This window comes from Danio rerio, chromosome 18 (genome assembly GCF_049306965.1).
Source record: "Danio rerio strain Tuebingen ecotype United States chromosome 18, GRCz12tu, whole genome shotgun sequence".
NCBI classification, from domain to species: domain Eukaryota; kingdom Metazoa; phylum Chordata; class Actinopteri; order Cypriniformes; family Danionidae; genus Danio; species Danio rerio.
This window is the reverse complement of record NC_133193.1, coordinates 7,608,203-7,633,825: the sequence shown is the minus strand read 5'-3', so window position 1 is coordinate 7,633,825 and position 25,623 is coordinate 7,608,203. Positions and strand designations below refer to the sequence as shown.

Below are 25,623 nucleotides of genomic sequence, written 5' to 3'. Positions count from 1 at the left end.
GTCCCGGCTGGGCCAGTTGTCATTTCTGAATAAAATAAACATCCGTTTTTTAATCCCTGCGAAGGGAAACTCATTTGCCACCATTAACACCGACATCACAATACAATTATTATTAAACAACAAATAGCACAAAAACACAACACATTAGAGAACAGTACAACAACACACCATTGCATCCACTACACATCACAACACAGTAAATAACTGAAAAAAAAACCCCAAATAAATTACACCACGGACATCACAGTGGTGCAATGGGTAGCACAATCACTTCACAGCAAGAAGGTTGCTGGTTCGAGCCCCGGCTGGGTCAGTTGGCATTTCTGTTTGGAGTTTGCATGTTCTCCCCGTGTTGGCCTGGGTTTCCTCCAGGAGCTCCTGTTTCCCCCCAATCTAAAGACAAGCGCTATAGATAAATTGGGTACGCTAAATTGGCCGTAGTGTAAGTGAGTTTGTGCAAGAATGTATGGGTGTTTTCCAGTGTTGGGTTGCGGCTGAAAGGGCATTCGCTGCATAAAACGTGCTGGATAAGCTGTCGGTTCATTCCGCTGAGGCGACCCCTGATTAATAAAGGCACTAAGCCGAAAAAAAATGAATGAATGAATGAAATTGTCCATAGTGTGAATGTGAATGCGAGAGTGGATGGGTGTTGCCAGTGTTGGGTTGTGGCTGAAAAGCACACACTGTGTAAAACATATGCTGGATAAGTTGGCAGTTCATTCCACTGTGGCGACCTCAGATGAATAAAGTGACTAAGCCGAAAAGAAAATGAATGAATGAAATGACACCACTTCGTTAAAAAGCAGTTGGGTTGGGATAAAGGACCTTCTGAATGAGCACCGGGGCATTAATAATAATAATAATAATAATAATAATAATAATAGTAACAATAATAATAATAATACCTTTTATTTTTAGGCGCCTTTCAAAGCACTCAAGGACACCTTACAGCACATTACAAGTACATCATAAAAATACAAGCATTAGACTCTCACTGAATGAGCTCTTAAGTGTTCTAAAGGTATTATTTAGTGGATGTCCTCCAAAATGATCCTTAATTTAGCCCTTGTTTTCTTTTTTACAGTCACCTCAAGTGAATCGGGATTAAAATAAAAAAAAGTTTTATAAAATAATTGTAAACTGCTTTCATTCTAGCCGAAATAAAACAAATAAGACTTTCTCCAGAAGAAAAAAACATTATAGGAAATACTGTGTAAATCCCTTGCTCTGCTAAACATCATTTGGGAAATATTTGAAAAAGAAATTCCCAGGAGGGCTAACCATTCTGATTTCAACTGTATGTAAATAACATGGATTTCCACCTTTCCAGGAGTCAGACGGTCCTGCACCAGTTCTGCTGTCCAGCCCCTGAAGCCCCAGAAGGAGAGTCCAGCACCACCTGCTCCAGGTGAGAACAACACCTTAATGAGACAATCAGACGAGTGTTAGTCAAGTAAAGTCATGCAGTAAGATGAGTGATGTTAACTGCAGCCGTCTGCATTGGTTAAGTTTTCCAGCATTGAATAGTAGTGGTTTTTTTTTTTTGTTTGAGACCCCTATTCTCTTGGCCTGAGGCTTTCAGGCTGATGGGATTCAAGCTAGCGGAGTGTAAGTGTGTGAGCTGCAGGTGTAGTTTAACCCTGGTCCGTCCTCTGTCTGATAGACTGGAAAACTCTCGGCATGGATAAGCACCGTCACTCAGGTGGAGAGAAAGTGTGTGTGTGTTTGTGTATGTATGTGTGCTTGTGCGTGTGTGTGTGTGAGTGTGAATGTGGCAGCTCTGCACTATTTTAGGAACTTCAAACCATCTGAGCTTTGTTGAGCGCATATTTTATGCTGTCAACAAATCCAGGTCTAAACAGATATTCCAAATGAAACAGCAGTAACTGTGAGCACAGTAAACACAAAATATACGCTTTTTTGTGTTAAAAAACATTTACAACTTTTTATTTCTAGGGAAAATAGTGACTCAATTGTTGAAAAACAGGAAAAAGAGGCAAGGTGATCAAGAAAACAGAGCAAATTTAGTTTTATTAATTATATATGCATGTATACTTATAGTTGCCGGTCACTTTATTAGGCACACCTGTCCAACTGCTTGTTAACGCAAATTTCTAATCAGCCAATCACATGGCAGCAACTCAATGCATTTAGGCATGTAGACATAGGTACAAACCGAGCATCAGAATGGGGAAAAATGATGTAAGGGACTTTGAATGTGGCATGGTTGTTGTTGCCAGAAGGGCTGATCTGAGTATTCAGAAATTGCTGATCTACTGGGATTTTCACACACAACCATCTCTAGGGTTTACAGAGAATGGCTCTAAAAAGAAAAAATAACGAGTGGGTGAAAATGCCTTGATGATGCCAGAGGTTAGAGGAGAATGGCCAGACTGGTTTGAGCTGATTGAAGGCAACAGTAACTCAAATAACCGAGGTTTGTTACAACTGAGGTCTGCAGAAGAGCATCTCTGAACACACAACACGTCCAACCTTGAAGCGGATGGGCTACAGCAGCAGAAGATCACACCGGATGACACTCCTGTCAGCTAAGAACAGGAAACTGAGGCTACAATTCTCACAGGCTCACCAAAATTTGACAATAGAAGATTGGAAAAACGTTGCCTGGTCTGATGAGTCTCAATTTCTGCTGCGACATTCAGATGGTTGGGTCAGAATTTTGCATCAACAACATGAAAGCATGGGTCCATCCTGCCTTGTATCAACAGTTCAGGCTAGTGGTGGTGTAATGGTGTGGGGGATATTTTCTTGGCACACTTTGGCCCATTAGTACAAACAGAGCATTGTGTCAATGCCGCAGCCTACCGGAGTATTATTGCTGACCATGTCCATCCCTTTATGACCACAGTGTACCCATCTTCTGATGGTTACTTTTAGCAGGATAACGCAACATGTTATAAAGAGGTCATATTTTTTACAGTGCAAACACATGCGCAATAGGTGAATTGAAGGAACTAAATTGGCCATAGTGTATGAGTGTGAGAGTGTATTGTTGTTTCTCAGTACTGGGTTGCAGCTGGAAAGGCATCTGCTGCATAAAACATATATGCCGGAATGGTTGGCGGTTCATTCTGCTGTGGCAACCTCTGACATAGAAACCTAGCCGAAGGAAAATTAATGAATGAATAAACCCTATAGGTATACGTAACCGTTAGCCTGAGAAAGCTGTACTAATGAAGTTAACCACATCTATTGATGAACAGGAAAGTGTTCATTTGTGCAGAAAGCCTATTGTGATTATGCGCCAGTTATTTCCCAAATGGTTTAGTGAGAGGGTATTAAGGAGAATATATAAGCATGCAGTAGTTTCTCACCTCGTGTTTGTAGAAAACAACTGTCTGGGTTTTGTTTTATGATGCTGAAACCTGTCGTCTTGCACAATCTGCATGAAAGAGAAAGCATGTTTATTTGGAGTTATATCACGGGAAATAACATCAAACTATTCGCTGCATGCACCGGTTCACTTAAGGGGAGACACTGCAGGCGAAAACACTGTTGTTTCACGCATCTGTCAAGTATTTTCTGGTTTTCATAGTACAGTCTAATGGAAGGGTTTTCAAAAAAAGAAAAGCCTGTCATCATTTACTCTTTACTGGTTGAACACAAAAGAAGATATTGTTCACACTTTATTTTGATGGGCCGTTTGTTGAATTTTATTTAATTATTAATTATAAGTAGGCTGTTGGGTTGCGGTTAGGGTTAGTGTAAGTTGACGTCTAAAAAACGTTGTAATTTATTTAACCCAGTGGTTGAGTTAAGCATATTTGGTGCTTTGTTGGGTTATTTTTAACCTTTTTTGGGTTATTTATTAATAGCCCCTTTCACACAGTGATACCGGTAAATATCTGGAAAATTTCCGGAACAACTTTACCGGTATATTAAAAAAAAAGCGCTGTTCACACAGGCGAGGACGTTACGGAATTTTTCCGGAAAAGAGCATTCACACATCCATTCCAAAATACCGGTAAATTCTGACATCATTCACCACAAATGAGCTTTTAAACGGCTTCGCTTGTATTTGTAAACATTTGACTAAATTACAAACTCTGTGGATGATCAATATTGTGAACAACTTTCGCAGGATCACTTTCTCATGTCGAGATGTTCATAATATGTGCGTGTGCAGGCGCTCACAGGCTGTTTCAAAGGCACACGCAAAGCTTAAAGGTAAACAAACAACGGCTTATCATAAGCATGTCATCGATGATTATTTACACAGTTGGCATTAAGAAGAACATATAAACGTGATCTGACTAACTTCTAGCAGCTAAATGTGTCTGGAAAAATATTCAAAGGTTTTTATTCTCACAAACCGCGCGGACGTAAATGCTTCTGACTGTTGTGATTGGCTAAAGCAGACGTCTCACGTCAGCACGTTCTACACGTGCACGCGCTTATTACGGCAATCTTCCTTCTGCATTCACACAGCGCAGCATTCCGGCAAATTGCCGGTAATGTTACAACTTCTCTTTCCGGAAAATAGCCAGAACGAATTTACCGGTATTTTCAAAAAGGACCTGTTCACACATACAAGCTTTCCGGAAAATTGCCGGCAATTTTCCGGAAAGGTCTGTATGTGTGAAAGGGGCTATTGACTCAACCAGTTGAGTTAAACATTTGGTGCTTTGTTGGGTTATTTTTAACCTTTTTTGGGTTATTTATTAATGACTCAACCAATTGAGTTAAATATTTGGTGCTTTGTTGGGTTATTTTTAAACTTTATTTGGTTATTTGTTTAATAACTCAACCAGTTGGGTTAAAATTTTGAATTCCAACAGTCAACTGATTTAACTGACACAACAGCCGTATATATGGGTGCTTAATGTTTTTTGCGTTATAAAGTTTATTTATAACGCAATAATGTTGTTATTTTTTTTTTTTTTATCAAATTACCTTCGTGTCGTGGTTTTTATATCCGTTTTTCCATCCAAAACCATCTTTTAGAATCGTTTGGATGTGGTTAAAATGTATTGTACATTGTGGACACTGAGTGCAGCCTGCTGCAGCTGCTGGACAGCCTCTACAGCACACAGAGCTCCATATTCTGCTCCATCAACACATGATTTTCCGCTTGCACAGTTTATAACTGTCTGCACTTTGTTCGGTTTCTTCATCGTTTGTGATTCTTGATTTATTTTAACAAATGTGTCTGGAACTAAAATGTAATTGAAATGAAGCATTTTTTATATTTTTGAAAAGTGAATGTTATTTATTTACCCAGCCATAATTATTAAATGAATAGTAGTATCAGTAATAGTAGCAAGAGTAATACAAGAATAAAAAAAATAAAAAATTAAAATAATCCAATGCATTGAGTTTAATTATATAACCCAATGCACTGAGTTAAAATAACGAATAGTTGGTAAGGTGCTCCAATAACCTATGGTTGGGTTCTTTGTTGGGGTATTTTTAACCCAACTATCTTAAAAGAGTGCAAAGGTTTTATAGTCAGTTAAATGTTTGTTGCAGAAGCAGTATTAACAGATTTTAAGACTGTCTACAAATACTCAAATGGTTTCTGTGTGGAGTTTGCATGTTCTCCCTGCGTTTATGTGGGTTTCCTCCATGTGCTCTGGTTTCCCCCACAGTCTAAAGACATGTGGTACAGGTGAATTGGGTTTTCTAAAGTGACCGTAGTGTGTGTGTGTGTGTGTGAATGTGTGTGTGTGGATGTTTCCCAGAGATGGGTTGCGGCTGGAAGGGCTTCCGCTGTGTAAAAACTTGCTAGATAAGTTGGCGGTTCATTCCGCTGTGGCAACCCTGGATTAATAAAGGGATTAAGCCGACAAGAAAATGAATGAATGAATGTGTTTAGCAGAAGAAAGAAACTCGAACTGTTTAAAACCACATGAGGGAGGGTAAATGATAAAGTAATTTTCATTTTTCAGTGAACTTTAAAGGTTCACAAAACCCTCGAGTACTTTTTTGAGATTTTAACAGAGTGTGTTGAGCATCAGTTGAGACAGTGGTCACCAATCTCGGTCCTGGAGGGCCGGTGTCCCTTCAGGGTTTAGCTCCAACTTGCCTCAACACACCTGCCAGGGTGTTTCAAGTATACCTAGTAAGACCTTGATTAGCTTGATCAGGTGCATTTGATTAGGGTTGGAGCTAAAATCTGCAGGACACCGGCCCTCCAGGAACAAGTTTGGTGACCCCTGAGTTAAGACAATGTTAGCACCTGTTAGCTTTAATTGTGGGGAAAACGCTAATTTTGAGCTTTTGTCAGCTAATTTTAGCTTCTGGATTTAAAATGATTTTTGAGGCGGGATCAAAATCGGCGATGTAGCGCAAAACTGCAAGTGCAAAGATGACGTGTCGGTTACTCATTATTATTCATATCGTTTTTTTCGTATCCTATGAGAAGAGCCTGCTTCTTAATTATTCATGACTGCACGTGCTTTCTGAAGGCAAGGCAGACCTGTCAGTGCCAAGCTGTGAGACACGAACCCACGGCACACAGTATTTAGCTGTTCATGAAGGCTCGTATGTGTTTGTTTCTATGATCCACAGGGTTTGTTGCATGTTTTTTCCGCAATGCTGTCAGGGCCGATACAGCAAAGCTGTTTGTGTGCAGTAAGCATTTTTGTCAGGAGAGCAGTACGAGAATTAGAGAATGGCGAACGTTGTGTTTTATCAGGAGTTCGTTCACATTAAGACACATCGCTGTGCTGCTGTGTTTGCCTAAATCCTCCAGATTACCAACAGGGCTAATGGTTAAAATAGACAGGGCAAGAGACCTGCTGCACTGAGTCTGCATTCAGACCCGAGGATTGAGGGAGAAGTCCTCATTTATAGTGTTTATATGAACACGATTATCTTTATAATGATATAAATTGTGGTTATGTGTATATGAAATTACGAATAACAAATGTAGCAGGGCGTTAAATTACTGTTTATTTCTTTGCATTTTAACTTTGTAAACTATAAAATCACGGTTTGTGTCTCATTTTGTAAGCTAACTAACAACAGGTGTTCGCTCGCCTCCTTCTCCCCCCTCATGTGTGTGCATGTGAGAGTGTATGGGTGTTTCCCAGTACTGGGTTGCAGGTGGAAGGGCATCCACAGCGTAAAACATATGCTGGATAAGTTGGCGGTTCATTCCGCTGTGGCGACCCCTGATTTCATAAAGGCACTAAGCCGAAGGAAAATGAATGAGTGAATATACAGAAGAGACCCTGATTGTACATTGATTTTACACCCTTATATCAATAGAACTATTAGTTCATTTTATTTAGCCATTTCACCTGCTGTGTCTTGAGATCACATTTCAGCTTGTGTTCTCGGATCAATTGTGCAGCAGACAAATGATCTGTGGAGCGGCGTCTGTTTTCACTCTCTTTTAAGGTTCTGCTGCATTTGTTGTGGTTCCTCGGAGGCGAGCAGTTCTTGGCGCATGAAAGATGGAAAAGCTTGCTCTGTTCTCCTGGCGTTGGAGTGCTCACACAGCTTAAGTGGCCTTTACTCCAGGGCAGCAGCTAATGTGCTGACAGTGAATGCAGTCAGCAGTGTGCCTTGTAAACCCGTGTCTACACCGAGAGAGAGAACCTGGAGAAAATGGAAATGGGGGCAGAGCTGTGTTGTTAAGCAGAAGAGACATACTTTATGACATTCTCATGATTTAAACATCCCACTTCCACTCCCAGATGCTTCTTCATGAGCTCAACATAAGAGGAAATGGCTTTGTCATGCGTGGGCTTATGTAAGATTGTGTGGGTTGTTAGGTTTGATTTTCTAGGCTTGGGTTCAGTTGTATATAAAATATGGGGATTGTGATTTATAATCACTATATGAGTTTATAATGTGATTTATATAAATATATATTTACTATAGGAGTAACCAAATCAAATGCATTTTACATTACAGTTAAATTTTGAGTTGAATCTAATTACCTTTTCTAGTCATTTCTAGAGGGTTTTGGATGCAGACCTGGTGCAGTGCAATCTGAGCTGCATCCAATGCGCTCATCTAACCCCACCCCTAACCCTATCCGTCATAGTGACGTCACTCACTCCATTAAGCGCATTGTATCTGAGAATGCATCGCTGAGTGATGCAATCTCAGCTTGCATCATACAGGCTGCATCCAGATACTAAAAGTCATTTCAACTTACATCAATCAAATTGACTAATAAAAAAAAAATCTATATTTTTATATTAAGATATTTTTATTATAATAATCTTAAGTTTCCCAGAGATAGGTTGCGGCTGGAAGGGCATCCACTGCGTAAAAACCTGCTGGATAAGTTGGTGGTTCATTCCGCTGTGGCGACCCCGGATTAATAAAGGGACTGAGCCGACAAGAAAATGAATGAATGAATGAAAAATCTTAAGTTAAAATTTTAAACTGATTAACTTAGTAAAATAATTTAAAGCAACATACAAATAGGTGGCACGGTGGCTCACAGTCGAGTACCAGCTAGGCCAATTGGCATTTCTGTGTCAAATTTATGTAACCCCGCCGGCCCTACATCACCCAACCCGCTCTGAGCTGGGATCATACCGACGGCCTTCCGCATGGGAGTTGGTTGCTCTACCAAGGAGGCTAAAGACCATGGCCTCTAGCACCTATCGCTAAAGCACCTTGAGTGGTCAGAGGAGTGAGTTTTACCTGCACAGCACTTACTAGCTGGCCTCCGTTACATTTGCATGTTCTGCCAGTGTTAACTGCAGAAAGTCAGCTTTAATTTGTGGGTATTTACATATAAATCAGTTGGACGGTGTAGGAATTAGAACAGTTTGCGTATTTTCCTCTCACTTGTTAAGGCACCAAAAGTAATTGGACAGAATTCATTCATTCATTTTCTTTTCGGCTTAGTCCCCTTTATTATTAATCTGGGGGCGCCACAGTGGAATGAACCATCAACTTATCCAGCAAATGTTTTACGCAGCAGATGCCCTTCCAGCTGCAACCCATCTCTGGGAAAGTAATTGGACAGAATAATAATCATAAATAAAACTTTCACTTTTTTATACTTGGTTGCAAATCTTTTGCAGTCAACTACAGTCTGAAGTCTGGAATGCATAGATAGACATGACCAGATGCTGGCTTTCGTCCCTGGTGGTGCTCTGCCAGGCATCTACAGCAACGGTCTTCAGTTACTACTTGTTCTTGGGGCATTTTCCCTTCAGTTTTGTCTTTAGCATGTGAAATGCATGCTCAGTCGGATTTAGGTCAGGTGATTGACTTGGCCATTGCATAACATTTCACTTCTTTCCCCCAACAGTCCAAAGGCATGCGCTATAGGTGAATTGAATGAGTTAAATTGGCCGTATTGTAGGAGTGTGTGTGAATGTGAGAGTGTATGGGTGTTTCCCAGTATTGGGTTGCAGCTGGAAGGGCATCCAAAACTTGAATCCCCATACCTCTCAGTAAATTTGCAGTTGCGTCCCTGTCCACCACCAGTGTACAGCATCCACTAGGATGATGCGATGGCAGCCATATTGCACCAGACCGCACACCACACACCAGCTGACTGGTGTTGAGAAGAGTGATGATGGACAGAGGCCAGTGGGCAAATTTATCCAGGATGCTGGGGTTAAATCCCTACTTTTTTCGTAGGACATCCTCAAATTTTGAACAACCACAGTTACAACCTCGGCTTAACTTCTCATCTGAAATTAAATTGTGCTTCATCATCCAGTGAGTAGTTTCTGCCCATTAAATGATGATTTGAAAGGATGATCTGAAACCTTCACTCTATTACCGCGAGCCGTTTCCCACGAACACCGTGTTGAATCTGCAACCCGTGAAAGCCTGCGTGTAGTAATTAAGCAGAGTTAATTAGTGGTGAGTGTGCACTGGGTTGTGATCAGTGTAGATTAAAAGCCGGTGAATCTGGGTCAGCCTCTGCTCACTTGTGTCATCTGAACCGCAGCTCCGTTCCTGCTGCAGGAGAAGAACAGAAAGAGGAGAAAAGAGACGACCAGCCTGACGTGCCTCCCTGCTCACACCCACCAGAATATGAGCTCTCTCCTGATCTCAAACAAAAACAGGTACACACACACACACACACACACACACACACACACACACACACACACACACACACACACACACACACACACACACACACACACACACACACACACACACACACACACACATCTGTCACTGTCTGTCTGCCTATTAATTAATCTGTCTGTCTGTCTATCTGCCTGTCTGTCTGTCTATTAATCAGTCTGTCTGTCTATTAATCAGTCTGTCTGTCTGTCTATTAATCAATCTGTCTGTCTGTCTGTCTGTCCGTTAATCAGTCTGTCTGTCTGTCTATCTGTCTGTACATTAATCAATCTGTCTGTCTGTCTGTCTGTCTATTAATCAATCTGTCTGTCTGTCTCTCTGTCTGTCTATTAATCAATCTGTCTGTCTGTCTGTCTGTCTGTCTGTACATTAATCCATCTGTCTGTCTGTCTGTACGTTAATCAGTCTGTCTGTCTGTCTATCTGTCTGTACATTAATCAATCTGTCTGTCTGTCTGTCTGTCTATTAATCAATCTGTCTGTCTGTCTCTCTGTCTGTCTATTAATCAATCTGTCTGTCTGTCTGTACATTAATCCATCTGTCTGTCTGTCTGTACGTTAATCAGTCTGTCTGTCTGTCTGTCTGTCTGTCTGTCTATTAATCAGTCTGTCTGTCTGTCTGTCTGTCTGTCTGTCTGTACATTAATCAATCTGTCTGTCTGTACGTTAATCAGTCAGTCTGTCTGTCTGTCTGTCTGTCTATTAATCAATATGTCTGTCTGTCTGTACGTTTATCAGTCTGTCTGTCTGTCTGTACATTAATCAATCTGTCTGTCTGTCTGTACGTTAATCAGTCTGTCTGTCTGTCTGTACATTAATCAATCTGTCTGTCTGTCTGTACGTTAATCAATATGTCTGTCTGTCTGTACGTTAATCAGTCTGTCTGTCTGTCTGTACATTAATCAATCTGTCTGTCTGTCTGTACGTTAATCAGTCTGTCTGTCTGTCTGTCTGTCTGTCTATTAATCAGTCAGTCTGTCTGTCTGTCTATTAATCAATCTGTCTGTCTGTCTGTACGTTAATCAGTCTGTCTGTCTGCTGTCTGTTCATTCGTCTGTTTATCTATCCATCTGATCATCTTTTCCTGTCTGTATTTCTTTATCTTTCTGTCAATGTGTCTGTCCATCCATCCATCCACCTTTCTCATTCTGTCCATCTGTCTATCCATCCGCCTGTCTATCTTGCTGTCTGTCTGTCTGTCTATGGATCTGTCTGTTTGTCCTACTGTCTATCCCTCCGTCTTTCTCTTTATGCCTGTTTATCTTCCTGTTTGTCTATTTATCCATCTGTCCATCTGTTAATCTTTCTCTATCTGTCCGTCTGTCTATCTTTTTATTTATGTCTATCTTCCTGTCTCTCTGTCTATCCATCTGTCTATCTTTCTCTGTCAGTCAGTCTGTCTGAGTCTGTCTGTCCATCCATCTATCTATCATCCATCTGTCTATCTTTCTCTTTATCCTGTCTGTTTATCCATCTGTCTATCTGTTTATCTTTCTCTTTCTGTCAGTCTATCTGTATCTGAGTAGTGAGTGCAGTGAGTAGTTTCTGCCTATTAAAAGATGATTTGAAAGAATGATTTGAAACCTTCACTCCATTACCTATCTATCTATCTATCTATCTATCTATCTATCTATCTATCTATCTATCTATCTATCTATCTATCTATCTATCTATCTATCTATCTATCTATCTATCTATCTATCTATCTATCTATCTATCTATCTATCATCTATCTATCTATCTATCTATCTATCTATCTATCTATCTATCTATCTATCTATCTATCTATCTATCTATCTATCTATTGTCTCTCTTTCTCTAATCTCTCTCTCTCTCTCTCTCTGTCTGTCTGCAGATAGAGGAGCTGGAGCAGAAGTATGGTGGTCCTCTAATTTCCCGGCGAGCAGCCTGTAAGATCCAGACAGCGTTTCGTCAGTATCAGCTCAGCAAAAACTTCCAGAAGATCCGCAACTCAGTTCTGGAGAGTGGGATCCCACGACGCATGTCGGTGCGCAGGGTCCGGGTTCAGCGGGATGGTTTCTCTGCGGAACGTGCGCTGATGGAGGGATGTTCAATCATGGGCATCCCGCTCACACACTCCACCTCACTGCCAGTGACCACCACCACCACACTCACACACCTGGAGGACACGTTCAGTGAGCAGGTACAGCTACACACACATTAACAACACACAGCGGCCATTACATTCTTTATTGGATATTTAGTTCTATTCGTTCTATTTTATTGTTCATCTATTTCTTTCCAGGAAAGTCCCTTTAAGGCAAGTCATTTTACTCGGTGGCCATCTTTGGAACACCTCTCAGGCTGTATGCTTAGGCATTCTGTTTGAATGGGGAAACAAAATTCTCCAACATTGCTTGCCAAGCTTATGATTAAATTCCATATTAGAAATCACCAATAAAACTAAACAACAATTTTCTATTTAGTTTCATTTCTAAACATTTGCATCACACAAAATCTACAGAGACTCACATCTGGTCCGAGCCCCTCCCCCAAATAATCAGCAATCTATAGCAATTGATGATTGGCTTCTGTTCTAGAAGGCGGGGCTTCATTCGCCATATAGACCGTTACACTTTTTTTCTATTGAAAACTATATGAGTGAAATATCTTGAATATTCTATAGTCTTTGTTTCTAGTCAGTCATTTCAATTTGTTGTTCTATTCTATTCTATTCTATTCTATTCTATTCTACTCTATTCTATTCTATACTGCTTTGTTCTCTTCTGTTCTATTGAGTCATTAAAATGTTTCTCTGCTGTATTGTATTATTTTATATTATGTTCTGCTGTTCTATTCTATTCTATTCTATTCTATTCTATTCTATTCTATTCTATTCTATTCTATTCTATTGTAGTCATTGCTCTGATTTCCTCTGTCCTCTCTGCCAGGTCCAGTCTTTAGCGCGGTCTATTGATGAGGCTCTGAGCAGCTGGAGCACCATTCGAGATGGGGAAGGAGAGAAGTCTTCTGCTGCCCCTCCCTCCGGATCCCATCCCGAAGGGCTCCTGATGGACCCCTCCAGCCTACAGGAGGCCACACAGAGTGGCTGTGGCGAGAGCATACCTCGCAGTGCCAGCAAACTCATGATGGCTTTCAGGGACGTCACTGTTCAAATCGATAATCACAACTTTCGCCTGTCCTCCTCCATGCTGGAGTCAGTTTCTCTTGGTAACGGCGTGGCAAAAGAAACTGTCTCAGAGCCCCAAATTGGGGGACAAATTGCAGGCCAGACAACGCTGTCGACCGCAGGGGACCCTGAATTTCCTCCTCCTCCACCCAGCGAGGAAGAAAAAGAGAACCAACAGCCAATTGGATTGGACACAGTGACCACAGGAGCGGGGCTGGAGGGGAAACAGACCAATCAGGTTGCACCGGAGATAGCGGAGAACAGCTCAGACCCCATCAGCAGCAGCAGCACCTCCACATCAGCATGTGAGACTATGATCCTGTCTCTGCCTCGCCCACACTGCCAGAACACACCCTGCGGGACGCTCTCCACAGACATTGCACGCAAACGGCTGTACCGCATCGGACTTAACCTCTTTAATGTGTGAGTACAAAGATCAAATCTTCCCATTTATGCTGGCTTTTTAATGCGTGTTAAAGCTTTTGCTCTTTATAGTTTGACAGTAAATGTAGGCTCAGCTATAGGCCCAATCCCAATTCTACCCCTTAGCCCATCCCCTTAGCCCTACCCTTTGTTTTGTGTGTTCATATGAAAGGGTAAGGGTGTCCTAATTCTCTTTAGCTTGAAGGTGTAGGGCTAAGGGGAAGGGATAGATACCCCTTGAAACTGAGTTTTTCAGTTTCAGTCATGACTTTTTAAGTCAGAAGATGCACAAATTTGTATTTTTTTTGTCATTATAATACAGTTTTACAACAAACAAGCACGTTTTAATATATTCACAACTGCATTCCTGTTTTACGGTCATGCTTAAAAAAAGCTAAAATAAAAAACGCTAAATTTGGCTATCTATAATCCATAATAGTAACTCCTGTATAATAGTCTTACAACATTCGGTCACATCTAACACTCGATGACCCCTGAATACCCTGTCAGTAAAGGCTGGGAATGAGCTTTTTACAGTGTCTGCTATTATGTTAATGTTATTTTCATGGGTTTACATAGATGAATAAGGCCACGGTGTAAATGCACAGTACAGTTACGATCTTATTACCACATTAGATCGTTCTAATAACATGATATATGCCTTCAGTGATTTCCTGAAGATAAATACCCAAAAATCACATAACTGGAATAACTACTGCAGTCGCCATCGTCAATCTAAAATAAAAAAAAGAGATTGTAATGATATATGAAGTGTACAGGCACTGTAGTGGTGTCACATTTCTTAGAGGTAAATTTTGAAGCCCTTTCCCTTCACACTCTGTTTCAAGGGCCAAGGGGAAGGGGTAGGGGTACAAAAAACAATTGGGATTGGGCCATAGTGTCTTTTTACATATTTTGAAAAATTTTGATATCCAAACAGTTGATAGTCAACACAGTAAAAAAAACAAAAAACTAATTAGATGTGGAAATCAGCAGTAACCAATTATTCAGTAAGTGAACTTCAATGTTCATGCTAACATGCTGCTTTATTATTATTATTTTAAAGTTTTTTTATTAAGTGAAATATGTGGAGTTAGATTTAAAAATTATTACTTTTTTGTTGTCATTACTGGGAAACAAATTCATTAACAGGGTCCTATTTGGCCCATTTTACAAGATGTAAACTAAGTGTCTGTGTAGTTTCAGCTCAAAATACCCGTCAGATCATTTATTAAACCCTACTGAAAATGTCAGTTTTGGGTGTCAGAGGGAATTGTATCTGTTTTGCCTTTATATTGCCTTTAAATGTAAATAAGTGGCCCACTGTTCCGACCACCAATCTCTGCTTCTTCTACATTTGCCGTCAGATACACACACTACAATAACAGACACAACGGTGACTCGGATACGGATGAAACAGAAATTCAGAGTCAACAATACCACAGTAAAGGTCTTTGCACATTGAAGTCTGAAAATTTTACACACATTTTTTTCATATTCATATGCAAAAAATGGATCAAGTACACAAACCTTGCACACTGAGTCCAATGTGTATTCAAGAGTTCCACACTTGGCTGATTATTGATTGGAAAGCTAGTTTGGCATGCTGTCCTGGGAGAGAGCCCTGAGCTCATAAGATCCTTGAGCCCGGAGCCTTATTGCTAATTATTGCTAACTAATAGGGCGCCCTCATAATAAGTATAAGGGCGGCACCATGGCGCAGTGGGTAGCGCTGTCGCCTCACAGCAAGAAGGTTGCTGGTTCGAGGCTCAGCTGGGTCTGTTGGCATTTCTGTGTGGAGTTTGTACGTTCTCTACGTGTTCGCATGGGTTTCCTCTGAGTGCTCTGGTTTCCATGTGGTACAGGTGAATTGGGAAGCTAAATTGTCCCTAGTGTATGTGTGTGAATGAGAGTGTATGGGTGTTTCCCAGGGATGGGCTGTAGCAGGAAGGGCATCCGCTGCGTAAAACATATGCTAGATAAGTTGGGGGTTCATTCCGCTGTGGCAACCCCTGATTAATAAAGGGACTAAGCCGAAAAAAAAAAGAATAAATGAATAATATTATTAGGGGCAGCACAGTAACTCGGTGGTTAGCACTGTAGCCTTACAGCAAGAAGGTTGCTGGTTCAAGTCCCGGCTGGGCCAGTTGGCATTTCTGTGGAGTTTGCGTGGTCTCCCCGTGTTGGAGTTGGTTTCCTCCGGGTGCTCTGGTTTACCCCACAGTCCAAAGGCATGTGCTATAGGTGAATTGAATAAACTAAATTAATGTAAGAGTGCATGTGTGAATGCGAGAGTGTATGGGTATTTCCCAGCACTGGGTTGCAGCTGGAAGGGCATCCACAACGTAAAACGTATACTGGAAAAGTTGGCAGCTCATTCAGCTGTGGCGACCCCTTATAAGAGAGTAAGCTAAAGGAAAATGAATGAATCAATCAATTCAGGGTTTAAGCTCTGTAAGCCCCTCGCCTTCATAAGCCAGCTCTGCTCCGATTGGTCTGTTTTGATTGGTCTTTCCATATATATGTTCCATGTCTAAAACAAAACGCACATTTCAGAGTGCTTGTATGTCACTGAAGGCATACGCTGGAATAGTTGGCGGTTCATTCCGTTGCGGTGACCTCTATTAATTGAGACTAAGCTGAAGGAAAATGAATGAATGATTTGCATGCAAAGTGCAACAATGTTAATTATTCATTCATTCATTTTCTTTTTGGCTCAGTCTCTTTATCAATAAGGGGTCGCCACAGCGGAATGAACCGCCAAATTATCCAGCATATGTTTTATGCAGCGGATGCCCTTCCAATCACAACCCAACACTGGGAAACACTCTCATTCACACTCATTCACCACTGACAATTTAGCTTATTTAATTCACCTATAGCGCATGTGTTTGGATTGTGGGGGAAACCGAAGCACCCGGAGGAAACCCACGCAAACATGGAGGGAACATGCAAACTCCACACAGAAAACGCCAACAAACCCAGCCGGGGCTCGAACCAGCGAGCTTTTTGCTGTGAGGCGAACGTCCTATCCACTGCACCACCATGCAGCCCCTAATAATTGTTTCAGAGCGTCTGCAAATAAAAGCTGATGGATTGCTGAGTGTATTGGGTCAGACAGTGATGTTGTCTCAACACATATGGGAGCAACAAGTACTGTGTGTCGCTGTTGGTTTTTCTATTACATATTGTTTGAGCAACGCTAACAGAAATGAATGCTTTAGCAGGATTTCAACTCGACTAAAGAATAAAGCTTTTGTTTGCCAGGTCAGTTTGACCGTGACTAAATGAGCTGAGTGCATTTTCATTTTGCCTGCTGAAACACACACACACACACACACACACAAACACACACACGCACACACGCTCAAACATGTATACATACACACATACGCAAGACTATATTATACTCCCTCAGGGCTGATTGTGAAGCTCTTTCTCTGCTCCACTTTGTGTGTGTAGCTCTTTCAGACGTGCGCACACACACACAAACACACACACATACACAGAAAGAAAGAATAAAGCCAATCCACAGAGGCTTCGAAGTGCATCAGCACTCAATTGAAATCTCAGATCAGATTCACTTTGACATGCTTGACGTGAGTTGCACTACGGTTGCCAAGGCAACCAGGTGATCTTACACTCTCTTTCTCACACACCCGGACACAAACACACACACTAAGGCTGTTTACTAAGAGTGCAGAACGATGTTTCTGTCAAGATGTATGTATGAATTGTATGTTTGCTCAGCATGAGTTAGTGTGATGCAGCATGTTTGCGGTGATGCATGTGTGTGTGTGTTTGCCGGATGCGACCTGTGAAGACGCTCAGCGGGCTGGAAATAATGCACATGGCGCAGTGACGTCATCTCACAGATGAGCGCTAAACAGAACAACGGGCAAACACAAAAGGAGAGATATGTGAAAAATCTTAATGTAATAACCCACATGAAAGAATACTGGGTACAATGGGTAGCGCAGTCGCCTCACAGCAAGAAGGTCACTGGTTCGAGCCTCGGCTGGACCAGTTGCCATTTCTGTGTGGAGTTTGCATGGTCTCTCTGTATTCACGTGGATTTCCCCCTCAGCCCAAAAACATGCGCTATGGGTGATTTGGGTTGGCTAAATTGGCCGTAGTGTATGTGTGTGAATGAGAATGAATGGGTGTTTCCCAGTGATGGGTTGCAGCTGGAAGGGCATCTGCTGCATAAAACATATGCTGGATAAGTTGGCAGTTCATTCCGCTGTGGCGACCCCAGATTAATAAAGGGAGCTGAAAAGAAAATGAACATAATACTAGAGTCATTCATAGGGATGCACCCAAATGAAACTTCTAGCCCAAAACTGAAAATTCTGAATGCATTTGAGTGAAAACCGAAACCAAAATTAATTAATAAGTATTTTTTACATGACTGCAGATTACTTTTAATCTTTTTTTTCTAATAAATGATTTATTTAATTATTTCTTCTAATTTTTTGGGCATTTGTCTACATTTTGCATAGTTTTTCAGGTGTTCCATATTGATTTAGCATTAAACGGTTTAGAAAAACCATTTATTCGGTACACCTGTCCAACTGCTCGTTAACGCAAATTTCTAATAAGCCAATCACATGGCAGCAACTCAATGCATTTAGGCATGTAAACATGGTCAAGAAGATCTGCTGCAGTTCAAACTGAGCATCAGAATGGGAAAGATTTAAGTGACTTTGAATGTGGCATAATGGTTGGTGCCAGACGGGCTGGTCTGAGTATTTCAGAAACTGCTGATCTGCTGGGATTTTTATGCACAACCATCTCTAGAGTTTAGTGTGGGCGCAGTTCTGTGGGTGCGAATGCCTTGTTGATGCTTGTTGATGCTAGAGGTCAGAGGAGAATGGCCAGACTGGTTCCAGCTGATAGAAAGGCAGCAGTAACTCAAATAACCACTCGTTACAACTGAGGTCTGCAGAAGAGCATCTCTGAACAGACAACACGTCCAACCTTAAGGCAGATGAGCTACAGCAGCAGAAGACCACCAAAATTGAACAATAGAAGATAGTAAAAACGTTGCCTGGTCTGATGAGTCTCGATTTCTGCTGCGACATTTAAATGGTTGGGTCAGAATTTAGCAACACAGCATGAAAACATGGATCTATCCTGCCTTGTATTAACAGTTCAGGCTGGTGGTGGTGTAATGATGTGAGGGGATATTTTCTTGGCACACTTTGGGCTTATAAGTATCAATCAAGCATTGTGTCAATGCCACAGAAACCTGAGTATTGTTGCTGACCATGTCCATCCCTTTATGACCACAGTGTACCCATCTCCCTATGGCTACTTCCAGCAGGATTCAAGAATCATCTGGTTTCTTGAACATGACACTGAGTTCACTGTACTCAAATGGCCTCCACAGTCACCATAACTCAATCCAATAGAGCCTTTGGGATTTGGTGGAACGGGAGATTCGCATCATGGATGTGCAGACGTCAAATCTGCAGCAACTGCATGATGCTATCATGTCAATATGGAGCAAAATCTCTGAGAAATATTTCAGTATCTTGTTGAATCTACATCACGAAGGATTAAGGCAGTTCTGAAGGCAAAAGGGGGTCCAACCCGGAACTAGTAAGGTGTACCTAATAAAGTGTAAAGTATGCTGTTCTGATGAAAAAAACATGCCTCATGTGCACTGTAAACATGCCCTGAAATACTTGGCATGTATCACAGTATTAGTATACTTGAGCTTTAGTCCAGATGTTTTAGCTGAGGGTTGCTAATGCAGTCTCTGTGATGCACAGATGGACGTCTTTGAAAGAGGATGTGGAAAATATGTTCACTGATGCAGAAATGCTAATCTGTGTGTAAATACTGTATGTTTGTAGCTATGAATATCTCCCTTAAGTCATGTACTGTACAGGTCTGTATGTGAATCTGCCAAGCTGCACACACACACACACACACACACACACACACACAAAACCTCTGCGGTTTCTTCTTGGAGACACTTCATTATAATTTCCACATGCTTCGACTGAATTATTTGTTTGTGTCTCTGTGTGTTTTCTGCTCTGATTTGGTTCTGGGATGTGGTAAAGGGTTTGATCATTGATAAAATGTATGGTAAAAATCATTGAGTAAACTGTTTAAAATCATTAAAGGGAACATATTATGCAAAAACACTTTTATAAGGGGTGTGAATCCAGTTGTGTGGCAACAGTGTGTGAATATAGTCAATTCATTGATTCCATCTCTTGATGGAATGCTGAAACGCTTTGATTGACATTCTCCTTTTGTAGATGTCATCAGAGGGGAAAGCCCCGCCCATCAGTGACCATCTCTCCCTCATTAGCATAGACAGCCCTGAGTGAGAAGCAACCATCTAGCATTATAGAGTTTTCGCATCATAACTGCTGAAGATAACGTCAGCGACTAAGAGGCTTTATAAATGTGGTTTTAGGATGCACAAATGAACGCCGAAGTATTTTTAATTTTTGTTTATGCAGTGGCGCAGTAGTGCTATAGCCTTATAGCAATAAGGTTGCTGGTTCAAGCCTCGGCTGGGTCAGTTGGTGTTTCTGTGTGGAGTTGGCATGGTTACCCTGCATTCCTGTGGGTTTCCTCCGGGTGCTCCGGTGTCCCCCACAAGTCCAAAGACATGTGGTTCAGGTGAATTGGGTAGGCTAAATTGTCCGTAGTGCAATGTGTGTGAATGTTTCCCAGAGATGGGTTGCAGCTGGAAGGGCATCCGCTGTGTAAAACATATGCTGGATAAGTTGGGGGTTCATTCTGCTGTGGTGACCCCAGATTAATAAAGAGACTAAGTCGAAAAGAAAATGAATGAATGAACTATTAACTAGTATTTTTTTCTTCTGTGGGTTATGGATAAAATATGGTAGTGCTAATAGTTTAGTAAAATGAATTTGATTTTTGAAAATCACCAAGCGACCCCCACTCATTGTCCCGTAACCCCCCCACTTTGAGAACCACTGGTGTACACATCAGTCTCTAGACTCGCTGCATCACAAATAACAAAATTGTAACAATTTATACAAAAATAATCACTTTCTGGGATATTAGGCATGGATATATTGAAATCATGATTTTCGAAAGTATTACAGCACTTTATAAACATTCATTATTACAATTTGATGAGTCTCCCCATTCAGTTTGATAAAGCACTTGGACCCGGAAGCCACTTCGCGTGACATCACACTTAACAAGCGGATGCTGAGGCTCAGGAGTTTGTAGCTCCGCCCTATTTTGAAAAAACTAAAACGACACAATTTAAATTTAAAGAGGCAGTTTCATTATTTGTGGGGTATTTTAGGCTTAAACGTCACATACACAATATAAGTTATTATTTTGAATTATTTTAAAGGACCTAGGTTACCCCTTTTTTCAGATTTAATATAAGTGTTTTGCGTCTCCAGAAATTGTCTGTAAAGTTTCAGCTTAAAACACCCATCAGATTTTTCATCATACCTTTCATAAGATTCTATTTTATAAATTTTTGCACTGGGGGCGGTTTTGCTGTACTGCGCCTTTTAAGACTAGTCCTTCCCTACCCACCGTTTCTACGTGCCTATCTGCATGCCTTAATCTCCTCCCTCGGCTGCGTCAGACAGACTTAAAGGAAGCAGATCTCACGTAGCGTTTCTGAGATATACTACAGTAAGAACTTTACCAATGAGTATTTGATGCATTTGTTGTGTTAAGTTACAACGATGAGTCACACACAATGTCGTTACAAAGTTCACGCGCACACACACAGATACACATACACAGCGCGGACGTGACACGCACATACCAGCAGACAGCGCACGTTTAGCTTTGCACTCTTTTTGTACCCAAATGTGACAGGATACAGGTTAATCTCCACTGCTGTATGGATGATATGTGATGTTAATGTACAAAATAAACCTGATTTTACATCCACAAACCGGGATTGAATCGTCTTCCTTTATAATTATTCTGACACGCGGCTATGCTGATGAAGTAAAACTGAAGTAAATCGCTGTAATTTATTACACACGTGCACTGTTTTAAAACCTTTTAAACTTGTAAAACTCACTATTCTTGATCACATTTGATGATGATGATTGATGATCCTAGCAAACTGAACAGATCTTTTACACCCGGTTTCTTTGCACTCGTCTTCTCTGGATGATATGATTATACATGTGACTACCGGGACAAGTTAATACGCAGCTGTCAATCAATTCAGTGGGCGGAGAGACCGCTCTCCTATGTTGCGGTCGGTCATAAAACAGCTCCAATTGTTCCACCGTTTTTATGTTGTTAAATTGAAAAAAACTGACTATGTGTGTTTATTTCACCCCAATATAACGGTCTATACACTATACCTACATACATGTCTGTCCAAACAGATTGAAAAGTAGAATTTTTCACCCTAGGTGCTAGAGATGCGCGGTTGGCGGTTAAAGCCGCGGACTCCGTGGATAAACCGCGGATCGGGCGGATGACGTTACGAAAAAATAATATTTAAATTAAATTCGGGTGGGTGGTGGGCGGTTGTACTGTTTTTATATTCATATCTGGCGCACCAACGAAAAAGCCTACTGACTTCACAGAATGGGAGGAGGAATCGGATACACTAATTCTGGATGAAGTGTACAGAAGTATTCCTCTACAAACTTCCGTATAGACGGATCAGCAGAGGAAAATCTACTTTCCTTTTGGGAGAAATAAGGCCACGCATTTCCACGACTACAGCACCTTTCCAAGAGAATTCTATGCATTTTAGCAACAAGTGCTGCGAGCGAGCGCTCCTTCAGTGCAGCAGGGCGCAGTGGCTATGCAGGCACTCCCGTCTGAATCCTGACACTGTAGATGCTATTTTATTCCTGCATTGTGCCAAGAAAAAATCAAACTAGACCTAAGGTCAGGCATATTAAACCAATTAGCCTATGTTATTTAGGCTACACATATGTTCAATATAAACTTTTGAGTTCGGTCAGCTGATAATTTTACGTTCATATTGGTTTAGCCTATTCTATTCTAGACATGTTGGCCTCGCTTTTACGTTCCGAGGCTAAGGTTATTTTGCCAGAATTTCTTTGTTGCAAATTTAATGGCGTAGTATTTCGTTATGCTTCAAGTTTGAGGGGAATGGGGATGATCCTAAGTCCATGGGTTATTGGGGCACTTGTCATACATGCACTTTAGCCTGGTCAGGTTCGCTCAAAGAGGGATGGCATATCTCTTTTTCGGTCCCACTTTATTTTAAGTGGCCTTAACTAATATGTACTTACATAGGAATTAATAGTTTGTTACAATGTATTAATTGTTTAAATACATGTATTTACTGTGTACTTATGCTTGATTAAATACCTGTATGTAATTACATCTGTAATTAGCTTTTGTAATTACATTTGTAAATACACTGTTGACCATCCCTTACACCTTAACCCACCCTTAAACCTACCCACACCACCAAACCTGTCCATAACCCAACCTCTATCCTAACTCAAAAGCACCAAAAGTGTTCTCAAATACATTTTAAACACAGTAAGTACATTGTATTTTTTTTTTATGTAAGTACACAGTAGTTAAGGACACTTAATATAAAGTGGGACCTATTTTTCTTATTTAATTTCTAATTGTGGGGGTGACTGAGCCTACAAGGCTTAGGCACGATATGACGTTTTTATTAAAAAATTTTCAACTGTTTGCCAAAGCATGCAACTATAGCCTATGCCTACATTAAGATATTTATGTTAATATTTTATTTTTTTACTGCCTGTTGTTTCTTTTGGCATATAAAATAGGTATTGTTTGATAGAGATATCAATAAAGGTTCATCTGTGTCGCAGAACTGTGTTGTTTCCGATTTCTACAAGATCAATAACATCCACAGCAAAAAATAAAAAATAGTCGAAAAACTGTGCCTATTAATTAGATGTGAAAGGCAATCAGGTACGTTTTTGGGGTTGCTATGGACAACTACAAATGTAAACATTATTAGGCTATAATGTAAATGACTTATTATTCTATCTATTTACAAAAAAAATAAGTGAAATAGGCATTTAGTAGTAGGCTAAATAGCAGCATGTTGAAATGATGTGTCAATGCGTTTTCTATTAGGCTACAATAAAAAAAAAAGTTGTACAGTACAGTGCGTTTAATTTAGGCTATTTATTTATTTTTGTCCCTGTGCGCCGATTGGAGACGGAGTTCACTGCTGATATTCTGAGAGCTCGGGTGCTTCTCATTTCTTATTTGTGCATCCTCGTTTCCTTTCCTTGCTTTCTTTCCTCGTGTTTCCACCCCACCGGGATAACGTTACGAGGGAAGGACACAAAAAGACTGAAGGACCGAGGAATCGAATCAAGTGAAAAGACACGTCCTCGTATCTTTAGCGTAACTTCAAAGCGTCATCAATTAATGAATTGCACGTTTGGATTAACTGCATGTCTACATTAAAGTCATTCTATAATGATCAATAAAGAAACATTCATTTAATAAAAAAAAGGAATAAGCCATTCAAATAAAGAGCCCAATCAGCAGATGGCGGGCGGGTGCGGTTTTAAAAATTGACGGATGATGAATTTTGTCATGCGGTTGCGGATGAAATAATAGCCCATCCGCGCATCTCTACTAGGTGCCCTTTAAATTTTGTAAAAAGAGACATATTAGGTCACCTTTAAGATATATTTGATATTTTTAAAATAAATTTTCTATGCTTACCAAGATTGACCTTATTTTCTAAATACATTAAAAATGATAATACATTCTAAATGTTATCATACAAGCGTTGGGAAAAGTTACTTTAAAAAGAAATAAATATCATAAAAATAACTAAACTAGTTACTTCTTAAGGAAAGTAATGAGTTACAGATGAACCAAACTAATTTGTTTGCAATAGATTTAAAAAATAAATAAAAATCATAAATGTAAGAACCTTTTACACCCTAAAGTGAGAAGTGAAGTGATTAAACCTAAATGAAGTAAATGTAAAAAAGTAATCAGATTATATGTTATGCATTACTCTCAATTAAAACAACTGATTTCAATCCTAATATACAAGACTAAAAAATGTCATTTATTCCTATAATGCAAAGCTCAATTTCTCCAGTTTTCCTCATGTCACTTGACCCATCAGGATCATGCTAATATGCTTATATGTTCAAGAAATGTGTCTTCATATTAGTAATATCAATCACTTACATATTCCTTAATCGTCCTGCAGAAATCCAGACAAAGGCATCCAGTTCCTGATTTCCAGGGGCTTTATTCCGGACACAGCCATCGGTGTGGCTCATTTTCTGCTTCAGAGGAAAGGACTGAGCCGGCAGATGATCGGGGAGTTTCTGGGAAACAGCAAAAGGCAATTTAACAGAGACGTGTTGGAGTGAGTTTATGCCAGGGTTTATGCCTAACTCACACAAAGCAGCTTTATAAACAAATGAATCCAACATGATTAGCTGGATTAAAAATGTTTTTGGAAAAAGTAATCAGAATACAATAGGGATTTATTGCCAAGTATGATTACAGCACACTTAAAATGAAGCCAAGTTTACATGTACAGTATGTTTATTTCATGATACTGAAATACATGAATAAAAGTAAGTGAATAAAAATATAATAGATAGATAAATAATACATGGTCTCCGACATATAATTAATGTATAAAATAGAGAATAAAAAAGACGATTGGATGTTAATATAATAAATAAGTAAAGGTTTATCAATTTATAACATAAATAAATATAAAAAGATTATATATGCTATATTTTTATTTTATTTTGTGTTTAACTGGAATAAAAAGGCTATACAGTTTTCCTATATATATTGTGTGTGTGTATATATATATATATATATATATATATATATATATATATATATATATACACATACTATCGGTCAAAAGTTTGGGGTCAGTAGGGTTTTTAAATGTTTTAAATTAAGCTTATTCTGCTCATGAAGGCTGCATTTATTTAATCATAAATACAATACAAATTGTAAAATTTTGAAATGTTATTGCACTATAAAGCAACTGTAGTTTATCAT

The 25,623-nt window shown here is 40.1% G+C and overlaps 1 protein-coding gene and 1 long non-coding RNA gene across 5 annotated transcripts in view; one reads left to right on the top strand and one right to left on the bottom strand.

Annotated features, from left to right (window-relative positions):
* iqsec3b (IQ motif and Sec7 domain ArfGEF 3b) overlaps positions 1–25,623 on the top strand; it is a 71,541-nt gene that overhangs the window by 5,322 nt on the left and 40,596 nt on the right. For all 4 annotated transcript variants that reach the window (XM_073930221.1, XM_009293398.5, XM_677830.9 and 1 more), the window contains exons 2-6: positions 1,331–1,408; positions 9,896–10,013; positions 11,896–12,204; positions 12,953–13,614; positions 24,803–24,964. In XM_073930221.1, the coding sequence (XP_073786322.1) occupies positions 1,331–1,408; positions 9,896–10,013; positions 11,896–12,204; positions 12,953–13,614; positions 24,803–24,964 (1,329 nt within the window). The remainder of the gene's footprint in view (positions 1–1,330; positions 1,409–9,895; positions 10,014–11,895; positions 12,205–12,952; positions 13,615–24,802; positions 24,965–25,623) is intronic.
* Positions 1,923–24,995, bottom strand: LOC141378804 (uncharacterized). The gene is made up of 5 exons (XR_012394280.1): positions 24,781–24,995; positions 7,266–7,566; positions 7,059–7,136; positions 3,336–3,403; positions 1,923–3,107 (listed from the first exon to the last, which is right to left on the bottom strand). It is a non-coding gene; the product is annotated as an uncharacterized lncRNA (long non-coding RNA).